General features: G+C 49.4%; 1 protein-coding gene across 12 annotated transcripts in view; it reads right to left on the reverse strand.

Annotated features, from left to right (window-relative positions):
- The window catches only part of MPRIP (myosin phosphatase Rho interacting protein), a 163,901-nt gene extending 147,138 nt beyond the window's left edge, over positions 1–16,763 (reverse strand). For 7 of the 12 annotated variants that reach the window (XM_050966541.1, XM_050966540.1, XM_050966539.1 and 4 more), the window contains exon 1: positions 15,595–16,763. In XM_050966541.1, the coding sequence (XP_050822498.1) occupies positions 15,595–15,714 (120 nt within the window). In that variant the 5' untranslated portion in view covers positions 15,715–16,763. The remainder of the gene's footprint in view (positions 1–15,594) is intronic. The other 5 variants (XM_050966534.1, XM_050966542.1, XM_050966543.1 and 2 more) reach the window with 5 other exon arrangements.
- Between the last annotated feature and the right edge of the window lie 269 nt (positions 16,764–17,032).

The raw sequence follows: 17,032 nt of genomic DNA on the forward strand, positions 1-17,032 counted from the left end.
CCAATACATGGCTTTCACCGGCAGAAATTAAATGAATTTGCAATAGGCCTGTCAAGTAATCGCAGTTAACTCACGCAATTAACTCCAAAAAATTAATCACGATTAATTGCACTGTTAAACAACAGAATACCAATTGAAATCTACTAAATATTTGTGGAAGTTTTTCTACATTTTCAAATATATCGATTTCAATTACAACCCAGAATACAAAGTGTACAGTGCTCATTTTATATTATTTTGATTACAAATACTTGCACTGTAAAAATGATAAAATACTATTTCTTTTTCAATTCACCTCATACAAATACTGTAGTGCAATCTCTTTATCGTGAAAGTGCAACTTACAAAATTTTTTTTTTTGGTTACGTAACTGCACTCAAAAACAAAACAAGTAAAACATTAGAGCCTACAAGTCCACTCAGTCCTACTTCTTGTTCAGCCAATTGCTAAAAACAAACAAGTTTGTTTACAGTTACAGGAGATAACGGTGCCCTCTTCTTATTTACAATGTTTCCAGAAAGTGAGAACAGGCATTCACATGGCAATTTTGTAGCTGGCATTGCAAGATATTTATGTATCAGATATGCTAAACATTTGTATGCCCCTTCATGTTTCGACCACTATTCCAGAAAACATGCTTCCATGCTGATGATGCTCGTTAAAGGAATAATGTGTTAATTAAATGTATGACTGAACTGCTTGGGGGGAGAATTGTATGTCTCCTGCTCTGTTTTACCTGCATTCTGCATATATTTCATGTTATAGCAATCTGGGATGATGACCCAGCACATGTTGTTCATTTTAAGAACAACATTTTCACTGCAGATTTGACAAAATGCAAAGAAAGTACCAATGTGAGGTTTCTAAAAGATAGCTACAGCACTTGACCCAAGGTTTAAGAATCTGAAGTACCGTCCAAAATTTGAAAGAGACAAGGTGTGCAGCATGCTCTCAGAAGTCTTAAAAGAGCAACATTCCAATGTGGCAACTACAGAACCTGAACCACCAAAAAAGAAAATCAGCCTTCTGCTGGTGGCATCTGACTCAGATGATGAAAATGAACATGCGTCAGTCCGCACTGCTTTGGATCGTTCGCATGGGCACATGTTCTCTGGAATGGTGGTTGAAGCACGAAGGGACATATGAATCTTTAGTGCATCTGGCACGTAAATATCTTGCTACACCAGCTACAACAGTGCCATGTGAACGCCTGTTCTCGCTTTCAGGTGACATTGTAAACAAGAAGTGGGCAGCATTATCTCCTGCAAACGTAAACCAACTCGTTTGTCTGAGTGACTGGCTGAACAAGAAGTAGGACTGCGTGAACTTGTAGGCTCCAAAGTTCAACTCTCCTGGGAAGGTGCTCTCTGCCCACCACTGAAATGCAGTCACCACTGAGGTGGAACGCTGCAGCTGCTTAGTAGATCACAACTACCCCGGGGGAATTCTGCACCACTGTGCAATGCATAAGTATGCAGAAATCAATGTTTTTTGTGCAGAATTTCCTCCCCTAACCCCCGACAGAAATGGGATGCAGTGCCGCTGGCCGCCACTAGGGGGACACTGCGCGGGGGGAGGAGAGGGGGCTACAGGGTTCCTGGCAGTTGCTGTTCCCCGCACACCCAGAGAGAAGGAGATGGCAGAATGCAGGAATCTCTGTGCAAGCCTGGGACCGAGCACAGGGATATTTCTCCCTCTGGATCCCTGGGCTCTGGGGAGGGGTCTGGGCTGGGGGGACATGGCTGGGCCGCTGGACAAACCAGCAGGTTCCAGGAGCCGTATGTAGCCAGGGAGCCTACCTTACCCTGCTGCACTGCTGACTGGGACGGGAGCTGCCTGCATTAACCACTGCCCGGCTGGAGCCTGCACCCCAAACACCCTCACGCACCCCAATGCCCTGCCTCAGGTCAGAACCCCCTCCTGCACCCCCACCCCTGAGACCCCTCCCGGAGCCTGCACCCCAACCCCCTGCCCCAGCCCGGAGCCCGCTCCGGCACCCTGAAACCCTAATTTCTGGCCCCATCCCAGAGCCCACAGCCCTGGTCAGAGCCTCCCACAACCCAACCCAGTGAAAGTAAGTGAGAGTGGGGGAGAGCAAGCGGGGGGGGTGGAGTGAGTGGAGACGGGGCCTCGAAAAAGGGGCCAAGGGTGGGGCAAGGGTGTTCAGTTTTGTGCAATTAGAAAGTTGGCAACCCTACAGACGGGCTCTGGAGAGGCAGAGGTGGAGCAGGCAAGGAGGACCCTAGGGGAAAGGGGTAAGAGTGTCTGGCCCTCCAGCAGGGCTCTAGGGGGAAGGGGGGAGAGAAACAAGAACTGCGTTGTCATAGGGGTTTCTTTAACTCTCCACTCTTGGGGGAATTTTTGTATGTGTCTGTATTGTTGCTGACAGGTATTTTGAAATAAATTACCAAAATAATTGAAACTGGCGTGATTATGTAGTGTTATTCTGACAAATAAAATGTGCAGAATTTTAAAATATTGTGTGCAGAATTTTTAACTTTTGGGCACAGAATTCCTCCAGGAGTAATCACAACACAACAGTTTAGGACAGGAAGTGAAGAATACCACATTTAACTGCAATTGCAGGGAGAAATTTTAATGAGCCAACATGGAACACCCTATAAAACAAAATCTGCCTCCCCCGTACAAGGGCCTTCTTGTTCCAACTGGAAGATGTTTCAAACGCCCGTCACCCTCGGCCGTAACGAAAGGTTTCATGGCGGAATCTCTCAGAGGGCTCACACAGGGGGCTTGTGCTGGTTTACCCTACGGTGTGATTTTAAACCGGTTTAGTTAAATTGGCACAAGATGCTGTTTGGAAGCCAAGATCTGTTTAAACCAAGCTTATGTTGATTTAGCTTAAATCAGTTAGGACTTGTCTACGCAGTAAGTGGAAGCATAACGACTGCATCAGCTATAATTCATGCCTGTGAAATCTGTGAGTTGGAACACTGGTTTTGGCTTCTGAGTGCCCTATTTCAGTATAATTTTAAATCTATTCCTTATTAGCTAAACTGCATCAAAACGCGTTCAAACCCTGAAATCCGTGTCCCCACACAGACTTATACCAAACTGAGGAGCAGGAATTACAAGAACGCTGGGTGATTGCAAGCCCTTAGGTCTATATTTAACCCAAAAAACCAAATCAAGCCACTCTTAAAAGCAAATAAATGGCCACACAGAGATTTGTACTAGTTTAACTAGGCTGGCGCAAGTTTGTGTATAGACAAGGCCTCAGAGTTAAAACCAGCTCTGACGTTTTAATCCCCTCACTGCAACAAGCTTTAAAATGATGACCCCTGACTCTCCCGTACAGGAGGAGGGTTTCTGGAAGGGATAGAAAGCACACGGGAAGGAAGCAGAGACCAGCACAGACTTATGCAGGTAGTTTGTTTTCTCTGAACACAGTTCACACTTGGGGATTAACAAGAAACCTGCAAGTGCCAAACAGCAGCTTGACAATACCCTTGTTCTGTAATGGGATTTATACAACCCCTTGCGTTAAAGGCCACTCGACAGCAACACTGAGGTTCCCAGGATAGGTTTGTTTGGCCAGGCAAAGGCCAGCTGATCTTAGGTGAACTATTTTTGGTGGTCCCCTGAGTTGTCCTTTGCAGCTTTCACTTTAGGGTGGGACTATAAATAGCATTTAGCAGTCTTCTAACACCTTTCACCCAAGAATCTCAAAGCACTTTACAAACGTTAAACAAACCATACAACACTCGGGTCAGGGAGGTAGAAATCTACAAGCAGCCATCTCTGGGGTGGAACAGTGCCCACTACAGGGCAGGAAGTGAAGAACGCTGTATCGAACGGAAACTGTGCAATGAACTAAGGCCTTGGCTACACTGGCGCTTTACAGCGCTGCAACTTTCTCGCTCAGAGGTGTGAAAAAAACACCCCACTGAGCGCTGCAAGATACAGCGCTGTAAAGCACCAGTGTAAACAGTGCCGCAGCGCTGGGAGCGCGGCTCCCAGCGCTGCAAGCTAATCCCCATGAGGAGGTGGAGTACGTGCAGCGCTGGCGACCACACACACACACTTCAAAGCACTCCTGCGGCAGCGCTTTGAAGTTCCGAGTGTAGCCAAGCCCTTTGTCAGAAAAATGTTATTACCCTCATTACTTTTCAACTGGTTCCAAACACACCCCATCCTTCAAAAAAAAAAAAAAAAAAAGAGGTCACAAGCAAATGGGGCTTGGTTTTATATCCATTTGAAAGATGTCTCCGTCAGCCCAGCACCCTCAAAACAACATGCTGGGACGCTGGCGCAGACTGACTCAGAAGGAAGAATAACTTCACTTCCTGCAACCCCTTGGTATTCCCCAGAGGTCTCCCATTCAGACGCTGACTCAGCCTGACCTGGCTTAGCTTCAGTGACTGGACAAGAGCCTCAATAAGAGGTGACGCAGGACGTGCTCCTTTCAGGCAAGTGGATTAAAATATTAATTCAAACTAAAACCATCTGCTAATGGCAATCAGTTGGCCCACAACGCAACAAGCCAGGGAGGCAAAATCCAGGCCAAACAAGAACTAGGCCTGAGCCCTGGTGTTCAGCTTGGGAGCTGAACTTTCCAAACGTTGGGTGTTGAGAATTTGGGCCAACCCCAATGGACAAAAGGCAGGGAATACAGCCCTCTGCCATGGGCTCAACGGTACATGGTTAGACAAGGGCATCTCTCTCAGCCAATCTGGGCTCATCCCAGATTTAGAAAAGAATTTATTTCACAGAAAGATCCTCATTGCTCCCCGCTGCTTCCCCAAGACAGCCCGTAATCAGTAAGCCTCAGCTGGGGCTGTTTTTGCAGTGCTTCCCCATCTGATACCTGCACTATGATTTCATTGAGTTTAAGGTCAGAAGGGATGACCGTGATCATCTAGTTTGACCTGCACAACACAGGGAGGATCCCCGTGTTCACTCCTGCTTCAGGTCAATAGCTGTCCTTCAACTAGAGCATTTATTCCCCTGTGCTGGGGTTTGCAGGTTGCTTCCCTTTCCCCTGTAATTCATCATCAGAGAGCCCAGCTCCCAAGCTGAGCCTGTCAGTCCTACTCCTGGGTTTTGTTTTCTTGGCTGTTCAGATCTGGATTGCATCAGAGGAACATGCTGCCTCCAACCCCGCCAACTGGGCCAGTCAGCAAGGGTGGGGGGGGGGGGGGCGGGGAAGAGGCTGGAAGGAAGGAGGAGGAGGAAATGGCCCCAGCAAAGTTTACACAAGGCTGTCAAGCTGCCACGCTGACACTACCCAGGAATCACTAGCTCCCAGGACAGAATCCAGCCAGCCCCCACTAGCTCCTAAGAATAGAGGCCTGGGGCTCCCATGCAGCTGGGATGGAGGGGCACTCCAGGGACTCCTCACCCACCACACAGGAAGTCTCTGAGGGTCAGAGGCTACCAGATACTGGCTTTGAAAAGGTGTTGCTGTGGATACCGGGCTGGCCAGAGGCACTGGATGGACAGCGCTGCTGTACCAGCCTGACTCCAGCACAAGCATCCCCTAGACAGCTCTACCTCCAGGCATCAGCCCCGATATGGACCAGCCTCCCCCGGTCCGAGAGGGGAACTTGGTGTCCACGGCCATGCTTGGCCTATCTGCTCAGACTCCTAAGGGTGTCAGTGGTGTTTGGGATGCAGCTACCAGTCCGTTAGGAAATGGACCAAGACCCACTCACCCCCATTACACACTCCGGGCCACCCACAGCGGGAAGTCGTTTTGTAACTCCCAGGAACGACGGTCCTGTGCTGGATCTGAACCAGTGACTTTGAGGTGAAAGGTTGCCAAAATTCACCAGAGCCCTCCAGTTCTCCGTAGAGTGCGGGGGAGAGGACAGGCCAGGAGCAGGGGTGCACACGGGCCAATCTGGTCATCCACGCTCCAGGGATGACTGCAGAGTCGTCTAACAGCATGTTAACAGAAGATCCAATTAAGAGCAAACAGAACTTGTCAGCTGGGGTAAGAACAGTTGCCATCAGGACATATACGAGCTGAACAGCCTGATTTCAGACCACCTGCACCCACCACAGGGGCATCCCCTTTCTCCACCCACCACACCTAGGAATAGCCACAAGAGCACGAGTCTAACCGCCCCAGGGAAATGCACCACACTGAGGTAGCTTCCAGCGGCACCAGCTGAACACTTACTCTGTGCCTGGTTACAGTGAATTTGGGCTCTGTGACCTACAGACTGTCCTGTGCTGTATGCCAGGACATGCTATAGCGAACACTTCTAACCAAAGCATTCTCATCCTGGTGCTGTGGGGAGGAACTCTCCCCTAGGACCATATCCCCCGGGGGTAGGTCTGACAACAGGGCCTATGTACATGGCCTCTCCCAGGCCTGGAACAGAAAACTCCGGGACTCCAGATGAGCTGGGATCTTTTGACCAAACCTTATTTCCAAACCAGGTTTGCCACCTACCCAAACAGACCTGCCACAGAAAACCCCACTGACTGTGACACCAAAGGGATTTGGGGGGAGGGGGGGCATATTAAACGTTTGCAAAAAACAATGACGAAGAACTCCCCGGGAGCTGCGTTTCTGACCCATCACAGCACACTTGGGGGGAAAGTTCAAATTAGTCACTGGGAAAGATTCTTGGCTCCGTGAATGCGCTGGGGTGGGGTCATCTGTTTAGGCTGCCGGCAGACGTAATCAGCCTGTCTCGGGCTAAGGCAGGAGTTTTTCACTAAGTTGGTCTTGGCAACTGAAAGAAAAGGGAGAAGAGAAAGAAGTACGGGGAAAGCTCAGCCTCTGCCTCTCAGGTCTGAGCATGCACAGGGGGTCCGACAGGCAGGCGGACCCTTTGTCATTGAAGCCAAAGCTAAAAATAACTCACCAGGTTGCAGAATAGACTCAATGTACAGGACAGGATCATCAAGGCCCAGGGGCCTTTTGACAATACAATGATAGTGGAACCTAGCACGCTTCACTCACGTCTCCAGCACTTCCCCATGGATCCGTGAAAACCGTTACCCCATTTTAGCTGGAGAAATGGAGGCACACAGAGCCAAAGCAGTTACCCACAGTCACCTGATTAGGCCATGGCAGAGCCAGGAATGGCATCAGGTTGTCAGGGCCCGAGTCACCGTCCACACTGTAATCTTTGGGCAGTTTTTGGTTCCAGGTGCCCTGAGCCACCACAAGAGAGGCAGATCTGAAACCGCCCCACCTCCCGGGTGGTTTGGGTGCAGGCTCTCATGAAAGCCACACGGAACTCTGCGGTTATGACTGCAAAAACTAGGCAAATCTGAGCCAACATTTTCAGCTCTTGGATGCACATGAGCCCAATAGATACCGGGTGCGATGCTGGACAGCCAGGACTGGGCCAGCCCTCACACAGAGGGACAAGAGAGCAGGGACATGCTGTTCTTCACTCCCAGGCTTTCCGTGCACAGTGGGTTCTCTGCAAACTCTTAACAAGAACACGCTGATTGTTACTTAATGTTCTTCATGTCATACATCCTTCTATGAGAAACAAGGGCCCTGAATCAGCCACTCGGACGTCTCCGCTGGCTTACGGCCCATCTCTCGGGAAGGTCCTGCAGAATCCAGTAAAAGAGCATGACGCGTGTCCCGGGGAGGAGAATTCTCCAGCTCCTGCTGCACGGTGTCCAGTACCATCTGGGATCCCAGAGGCAGAGATTCTATCCCCAGCCCAAGCCTCAGCTCCTTGGGTCTCGAGAGCCCTAACCATCAAATGCAGGTAACTACAGTGCCCCCCTTTATCTGGTATTTGGCCCTTCCTATCCTTGGCTTGCCAAGTATTATTGCTGCATGTTCTGTGCTGCCTACGAACACACACCCCTATGTGCACATGCACATGCACCGAATGCGGCTATAAGTCACCCTCACAAGGGACTTGTCAACGGGGGAGGGCTGAACAAGATTGTATGAGAAACCACCTGGGGATCCTTTGAAGCGGCCAGGCAGCGGGTCACCTCCTGGAGGTGGGCTCCTTAGGGATGGTTTCAGTACACAGGCTCCCCGTTCAGGGTGACACATGCACCCCACCTCTCCTCCACAGTATCTGTACTGCAGGGCGGAACAGGACTAGGGCTTCCATCCTGCTGCTTAGACATCAGAGAGCAAATCTTCCAAGGCCAGGAACAGCCCAAAGCAAAGTTATGCGCTGGCCCCCTCCTAGCATCAGTTAGCTTTTACCTTCTTCCCCCCATTCGAAGTCACTCGCCATGGCGGCTGCCCGCCTCTTGCCCACACCCCAGCTTTGCCTTCCTGCGGAGACCGGGATTCACATGGAGCCCACACTGCAAGTTTGGTGAATCTCAACTCAGCAGCAAATGCCACCCCACAGCACAAGCCAACATCACCGCAGGAGAGACCAAAAGCAGACCAACAGGGTATGCAACAGACCAGTACGGGGAGGCTCTGACCGAGGCATGTGGGGCTCCCAAGACAGGAATGGCAGGTAGCTCCACGGCTGCAGGTCAGGATTGAGAGTCAGCAGCAAAGGTGACACAAAGTTCTCATACCCACAGCAGAGAGGTGCAATCGGTGGCACTGACCCACCGCTACCACGAATCCTGAACAAAAAAGTGCTGCCTCTCCAAAACTGGTTTATTTCTGTGCAGTCACCCAGGGAGACAGGAGGGGTTCAGAGCCCCCAGGAGCGAGAAGGAGCTAAATTAAATCTGTCCTCAGCCCAAAGCTTCCCTGACACAGCCCCAACACTCCACCACCGGGCACCTGCCCCTGATTCCAGCCTGTACACAGCTCCACAAGCCTTTGGGAACGAACCACTCCCCCTGCACCCAACCCAGCAGCAATGAGGCTTGTTTTACCTGGTTGACAATACTGATAGAGGAGAGGGCACCAGCAGCCTTTAACAGCCCCTTCTACTCACTTCCCTCAGCGCATGCGGCCTGTCATTTCAGAGGAACTGGACAGAAAAGGTTTGTTAGACTGTCTAGTCCACAGCGAGCCCAGGCTTGCCCTATAATGCACTGCAGGGCTCTGGTCAATCTCGTTCCAACTGTTCCAAGGGATGGAGTGTCCACAAACCCCCTTGAGAGTCCATAGATCTTACCAGGGCCCTGCTGAGAGGGGAGAATCACCTCTCTGGAAGTCAGACAACAGCTACCTGTAAGAACAGGCATGCACGGCTCCAGTGAAGGCAGCTAACTGGTTTGTGCATGCGAGGAGGCTGATTTTCCAAAAACAGGAGTTCACACAAAGAAACCATCCAGCTACTTTGCACACACACATCTGGCAACTGTGTATCAAATTGACAGTTTGCCTCTAAGCAGTGTCACAGGACAGACCTGGGACAGATTAAACAAGCTGACCTTTCTGTTGCAGCTAAGAGGGTGAAACACTGCAGGATGCAGGGGAAGTGTGCAGGGCTGCAGCCCTTACTACATTTGGTCATAGGTTGCAAAGAGAATTTCACTCTCCAGGGAACTCAAAACGGAACAAGATGGTAGGACATGCTTCAGGCAGAAGAACAACTGAAGAATGAATCCTGACCTCGTCCCTGGACACAACGGCAGGGGAAATGCAGACTGCAAACAAAGCATTTTATTCCTAACTTTGATTCTGCCAAGGGCCATCCAGTCATTTGTATTTCTGCAACAGGCCTTCTCCACGCACCCAGCAATGCCCACAGAGCCCTCCGTCCTTCCTTGCTAGGCAACTCGTTTATGATCATGTATGATTCTGTTTGGCATGTTGAGGTGGACCGCGCATTTCTGGGACACTTTGCTTTTTGTCTGTGGGGCAAGGAGGGTAGAAGGAAACAATCTTTAAAAAGTTAAAAGGAAAGAAATGACGTCTTTTTCCCTAAACTCCTCTCCCCTTGCCCCCAACCAGGCAGAGCTAGCTCCACTGTACCCCTCCCTTTAGCCCCACAAAACAGAATCCTACAGACCTCAGTCCCTTCCCACTGCAGCAGCTGACGGAGGCGGGTTTGACATTTTCAGAGACTCTTCCCCTGTTTGGTCCTAATAATTAGTCAATTATAGCTGGATTTTTGCAGCATGATGCAGCTAGTCAGGGAGTTAGGAATCCAAGCGGGTGAGCAGCGGCTGTTTTCCAGGGCTACAGCTTTTCAGGAAAGATTAGAGCTTCCCAAGAAGAAAACAAAGGGAAACGGAGGAAACGAGATAATAGTGCACCTATCAGTCAGCCCCACTGCTCCTCTGGGATCCAGCACCTGGAAACATGGGGTAAAGGAAGGAGGACACAACACGCTACCTAGCATCCAGTGAGCAAGAAGGCTGCCTTGATCCAGTGCCAGATGGTTATATCAGTGCAGTATAAACAGTATGGAAGGCGCTCCTTTCTGTTCTCATTACTTTTGTGCCCAACCTCGTTTCTCCACTAGTCTGTGTCCTGCATGGCAAACCATGGCCAGGACTTGGGAGGATTCCCTCCAAACAGCTGCTGTTGGCCAGGGGAAAACTACCCAGAGCCCAGCAGCGAAAACAGCTTCCTGCACGAGTGACTGTTAGACCAGAGTTTTTTGTCTCTTCGAGGGAGATTGGTCAAGCCAGCACAGAGCAACAAGTCTAGGGTCGCATCCGAGTTACAGCCCCTGCTGTTGTGCATTACTGCAATACCCAGTGCATGCAGATCTCCACATGGGCTTTATTCACCTGTTCTCCCTGAGAGTGAGCACATAGGGCCATTTTCCACCATTAGACTGCAAGTGTTTTTACCTCTGAGTGGAGCTCGGCACGTAACTCTCCTCGGAGATCCATGACAAGTTCCTTAAGCTGCGCTTTCACTAATGCAAAACTGAGCCCTTTATAGTGTGAAAAGGTCTTCAAATAGGAACAGATCCCTACACTTGTCAGTCATGCTCAGTGATGGCCTGATTCTTCTTCTGCTGAAACTAGTGGTAAAATTCCTAGTGACTTCAATGGGAGCAAAGTTAAGCCAAATCCCACCCTAAATTTCCCCTGTATCTCCCCACCCCCTGTACGCCCAAAGTCACCAGCACTATCTCAAGTCTCGGTTTCTCCATTCTCCTACCCCAACACCGGCTACTCTTATAAACATGCCAGATCACAACCATTTACTGATGTCATTTTTTATGATTATTAAAGCCAAAAGATTAAGGTACCCACCCACGTTGAACATTCTTCTTTGCAAGTGTGAGGGAGGTAAGAAAGTTACCAACGGCCTAAGGACTCACAGGGTTAACAGATAGAAACCACCTGGGCAAAAGCACAATGAGAGACGGCAGGGAATGAGATTTGCCCCCCTTCCCAACACTCCAGAAATCATCCGAGCAAAGGCTGTTTGTGCAGAGCAAATGGGAGGAGGAGCACACAGATGGCAAACCCACACACCATCCAAAACATTAAAGATCAAGGAACATGGAGATTAAAATAAAACTATTCTTCATTAGCAGGATGGGAAGTCACTGAGGAGGCAGGAAAGTGGCTGGGAAAGACTTATTTTTAAATTGGGTATTCTTAGCAATCAATGCCATGATCTTAAAGGGACAATGCTAGATTAAAATTATAGGTCTTCAAAAATTCCTTAGCTGTGTTACTTAACACCGAGAGAATAATTCCTCTCCCCCACAGAGATCAGACTTAATTTTCTACCCTTATTTTATACTGTGTATAACATTTTGCGCTTCTCCCAGCTTGTATGAGAGTCAGTTTCACTTGCGCTTAGAGTCAATTACTAGTTAATTCCATTTTCAGGAGCAGGTTTCCTAGAGACCAAACTGATATGCACTTAAGATAGAGCCCAGTACTAGACTGCAACAGATCTTTTCATGCAACTAAGGGCTATGTGATAGGCCAGTAAACGGATCATTTCTTATGCCATGCTGCAAAATCTGGATTTCTACTAGCGCAGAGGAATGTCTTCTCCTCGCAAAGAGTTATTAGAATTAATTTAATTATCATGGGAACATCTATCTTTCCTGGCCTAGGGTTTTAAAAAGCTTATTTCTACAAAACCTGATCTTAAGGTTAAATCTGTCTTGACACCATCCCATTTATATGTTGTGATAAGGACGGTTTTAACTGCATGGGGCAGAAAGAATGGCAGCTCTGAAAAGCTGATGTCCTCTATATAAACACAGAACACTAGCAACATCCTGTCCTGAAAAGACCTTTGCACCCAGAGTGAGGGACTTCCCAACCTATTCAATCCTTGGCCTCTCTGCTGCCTAGAATGGGGCAGCTACTGCCAAATGCAAAGGAAGTTGGCACAACGTTGGCTATTTAAGTAGCTTTGTGGGCCAGGCCACTGTGGACTTCTTCTCATCCTAAAATACTGGAGATGCTGTGTTCTGGACAGACAGCAGTTGCCATGTGACACCTCTGTGAGGGGCAACTACTCACTTGTATCTTTAAATCAAAAGGGTCAGATTCTGCTCTCAGTCACGCTGGTGGAAATATGGAGAAACAGCACTGGCATCACTCACTAGTCACACCATCGTACCCGAGAAGACACTAGCACAGTTAGCAGCACAAGAGGGGAAGAAGCGGAACTCGGCTTTCCTCCATTCTGAGACACACCGTGGACGCACAATGACGCAAAAGGAACCAACAATGTCTAGAGAGATTAGAGCCCAAACAGTGACCTTGCTAAACCCACCCACCTCTTGCTTCTCACTAACTACACCACATGTTGCAGGGAAAGTGGGGTAACAGCTTGTTTCTAAGCCCTTTTACATGACCTGATGTGGGAGCTTTGACACTTTACAGACTCAAACTACCAGGTTTTATTGGAGAAGGGAGCAGCCAATGAACTAAGCCTGTGAGCAGCTGGGCTGACAAGTTAGGCACCTGCTTAAGTGCTTTGGTGCACTAGTATCTAAAAGAGCCCTCAAGATAGGAAAGCCACCCCACCCGCAATGACTGCAAATGAACAAGGAGTCATCCATTGCATACGTCGACACAGATACACTTGCAGGTCTAGGAGAGGTTGTGCAAAGCTCCTGTGCATTCAGTGAGCACAAGAAGTAAAGCCACTGTCAATTGTAACAGCTCACTCTCAACTAACACAGAGTCACACAGAAAAACAACTCGTGAACCTGAGCATAGTACTCTGAGGATTAACGGTTTAGTGTTTGCGCCAGGCTTTGAACCTGGAAGCGCCACGTACGGCTGAGTGTGTTAGTTTGGATGTTTGTTTGATTTAACTATATGGGCCACACTGTGCCAAGTCCTGCTCCAAAACATAGGAAGAGACAGGCTCTGTCCCAAAGAACTTACAAGCTCAGATGACACATGACATACAGAGGGTGGAGACAGATACAGTCCAGCGCATACAATTTTATATAAAATCAGAAAGAAACGTGAATGTTTCAGTGCCAAGTATCCTCATCTTCCTCTCATACTACACAGCAAAAGGTCAGACTGAATGACTCAAAAGGACTTTTCTAGCCCGGCTGTCTCTAGGCCCATCAGCATGATGGTAATAGCTTTGTCCCCGTACAATATGGGGAAAGCATACGTTCCATTCTGCAGTGTAAATGGAACCTGCTAAGGCAACAGAACCACAAGCATGATTAAGTCTCATTCAAATGTCTGTTTGGGATTCAGGGATGCCCCAAACAACCATTCAACAGTGCTGGGAAAAAAAACACCCACAGATGCTCAGTGGTTTGAGCACCGGCCTGCTAAACCCAGAGTTATGAGTTCAATCCTTGAGGGGGCCTTTTAGGGATCTGGGGCAAAAAATTGTCTGGGGATTGGTCCTGCTTTGAGCAGGGGGTTGGACTAGATGACCTCCTGAGGTCCCTTCCAACCCTAATATTCTATGACCTCCTGAGGTCCCTTCCAACCCTAATATTCTATGATCTATGCCAGGTGAAAAGCTATTCATGTTTACATCTTGGTGTTCCCCATACACACACCCCTAGCTGCTTTTTCAAGAGCAAAGCCTCCTGGTCAGAAGAGTTTCTCTAACATTAACTACTAGCTAACATATGACCAGAATGCATGGGCACAGAGCTTCCTTACAACAACCCTTCCTTCCCTACACCAAGCTGTCTGTGCTAATGTATCCATTGAATGGGATTCTTCAGTCTGGGGTGGGGGGAGGGAAGATGTAAGATCACAGAAACTGAGGCCATCATTAAGGAAAATACCTTACAGAAGGGTGTATCTCGTACACACACACTCCTTTCCCTTATCTTTAAGGTGGAATTATTTCTCCCTTGCTAAAAATGAGATTTCATAGCCACACAGTCTATAAACTAATTTACTTCAGAAGGGAGGGGGGGACTCATCCGCTCTCCTCCCAAACCCCCTGTAGGTACTTAGGCAATCCGTACTGTACCCACTTTTCCAGAAGGAGTCCGCAAATCCCACAACCCACCCTGAATACAAAAGTCGGGACACCCCCATTCAAGTCAAACCCAGGGCGCAGGGCCAACCTTCCACCCAGCAGCGGTGAAACTGACATTGAAATTCACCCACGGTGGGGGAGTGGAAGAGACAGAATAGCAACAAAACACAGGAGGACTTGTCTGACGCGGATTCAAGTCAAGCTCTCCACGTAGCTAGAGGCCTGGCTGGACCCCAAACACACACACCCCCACGCAGTTTTCTCGAAAGTAACAAAGCCATCCGGCATTTCTGAGTCACAAAGCCCCACGAATCACATTGCTCAGCTGTGGAAACAGAGAAGGGCTTTGGGGAGGGGGGCAAACTTTAAGATGTTTCCCTTTGTCCGAGCCCTGAATATCAATCACACACCCCCACCCACGCGCGCGTTTTCCTAGCTGCATTTTTTCCATATTGGCCTTCAGATTTCATTATCTCGGCCAGCAATATGTCTGATCTCGTTTCCATAATAGGACTGCGAGCCTAGATGTCAGAACGAGTGCAGTGGGAGGGGGAAAATGAGAGAATGTTGCTAGATGATCACTGCTTCTATTCCTCCCCACCCCCCAGCCCCGCGAAAATACACACCCCATTCAGGGCTGATCAACTGCTCTGGATGCGGTTTTTTTTAAGACGGGTTTCTACGAACTCCAAGCGGTCGTGCGGGAATATGCGGGTGAAAGGCATGTAAGGAAAGCCACCTCCTAGAAAACTTAAATGTAAAACTTTCCGAGCAGGCAGGAGTGCAGTAGGGACCCCCGGCAAGCAGTTTACAAAGGGTTTACTGAAGAAAAGCTGCTTTGAAATCTCTGTATTTTACACGGTAAGATTCCTTCCCTCCAGGGAACCCCTGTAGCTATGCAAAGAGAAAGCCATGCCCTACTTTACCAGAAGGGCTTTGCAATCCAAATTATGTTCCCCGCGGTCTCAATGCTTCCTTTTAAAACTTCAAATCCTCCTCCCCCACCACACACACCGTCCCACGTTCTCGCCTTTCAATATTCCCCACTCGAGTTTTTATAAAACAGGAGCGGTTTAAAACAAGCACTAACCAAATACTCGCGTGTGTAACGGGCCCTAACGTATCCATGAAAACGGGGGGGGGCTATTTTTAAAAAGTCCATTTCCTCTCATTTAAAGCGACACCGATTAAGTCCACGTGAAAGCCGGATTGGCCCAGTTCAGTTACATTGTTGACCCAAGTACAGTTATGAAAACAGTTCACTTGAAACCCCAAGGTGAATTTAGAGGGGCGGGGGATAAAACCGGAAGGCGACTCACCTGGTTTAAATCTTCATCATTGAGCAAATGGGATTCCCGAGGTTTAAAGCAATTTTGACATTTGCTTTTATTAAAAATGTTGGCTTGAAATTTCCTGCAGGGGTTATCTTTAGCAGACATGGTTTTGTGGCCCTGCAATACCAGGCAGCTGTCCCCACTTCTGTTTAGCAACGACACAAAACTAGATCCCAGGCTTCTGTTCTTTGACCGGGGGGGGATTGACAATTCCGTCAAGGTGAGTTGTGCAGCAATATTCTCAACCCACTTCCAGGATCACGAGCCCGCGGAGCGAAGTGTCAGCGTCGCCTGAAACTCGGTAGCATCCCAATTTCCAAAGGCAGGGAGCCTGGGAGGGGCAGCGTAGAAGGCACACACGCGAGCCGGGCTGGGGCTCAAAGCAACGGGCCCCCCCAAATAATCATAAAAACCAAGCCCGAGAGTTCTCCACCAGCTCGCCGCTTCTCCCCATGCAAGAAGAGGAAATCCAGCCGTCGGGGCAGAATTGACTTGCTGGAGGTGGAAATCCCAGATGATCACTGATTCCCCTCCAAAGGGGGGGGGGAATCAAACGCAAGGAAAACAGCTCCGCTCCCCTCCCCACATACACGCACAAGTTAAGGCACAATTGCAGGCAGGCTCACGGGGAGCTGGCTGCCCGCACGCGTTGGTTCCTTACAGGGAGGGGGCGATTTTCCATGCATAATCATCCAGATTTAAAAACCGCCTCGGTGTGTGGGAATCCGGGAAAGCAAAGCAGCAGCAAAAATAATCAAGGCAGCTTCCTCCCCACCTTCTCCTCCTCCTTCTCCCCCAGACAGCGGCACAACTGGGGAGAGGGACTGCCCAGGAGATCCTCAAATAAGGCACAAATCCCATCTGCTGCCAAGGGGTCTTCTTGCAACACCGACCCCGCCGCCGCCTCCCGGCCTCAGTCCGCCCATGGATGCATGCTCCGAGGGAAACGCCTCTCTCTCCCCCTGTAAGGATGATTATTGTTTATTGCATTCACTGGGGGGCCAGGCAGCCGGGCCCCCCATGCACGAACCCACCACCGCTTCCTTACGCCCAGTGCAAGAGGCAAATGGTTGCAAAAAAAAAAAAAACCCACCCCAAACCCTCTCGCGCTCCCAGGGTCCGGGCCAAGAGAGGGGGGCTGGGAAGAGAGGAAAGAGGAGGGGGCTGCTCCGGGGTCTGATGGACGTTGCTCCCTAGCCAATAGCAGGCTCTCTTAGCTGCTAACAAAAGAAACCTCTGGCTAATCAGAATCAGGGAAAAAGGGGGAGGGCACTTATGGGGGCGCGGAAAGGGGTGGGGAGCTGGGCGCCCAGGCTTGGTGGACGCGTGCAGCCAAGAGGCAGCCCTGACAGCTGGCGCTGCGGGACTCTGCTGGGGGAAGATGCCTCTGGTTGCATTTTCCAGCGGGTCTGATTGCAACTGT

This window comes from Gopherus flavomarginatus, chromosome 9, assembly GCF_025201925.1.
Source record: "Gopherus flavomarginatus isolate rGopFla2 chromosome 9, rGopFla2.mat.asm, whole genome shotgun sequence".
Classification (NCBI taxonomy): Eukaryota; Metazoa; Chordata; order Testudines; family Testudinidae; genus Gopherus; species Gopherus flavomarginatus.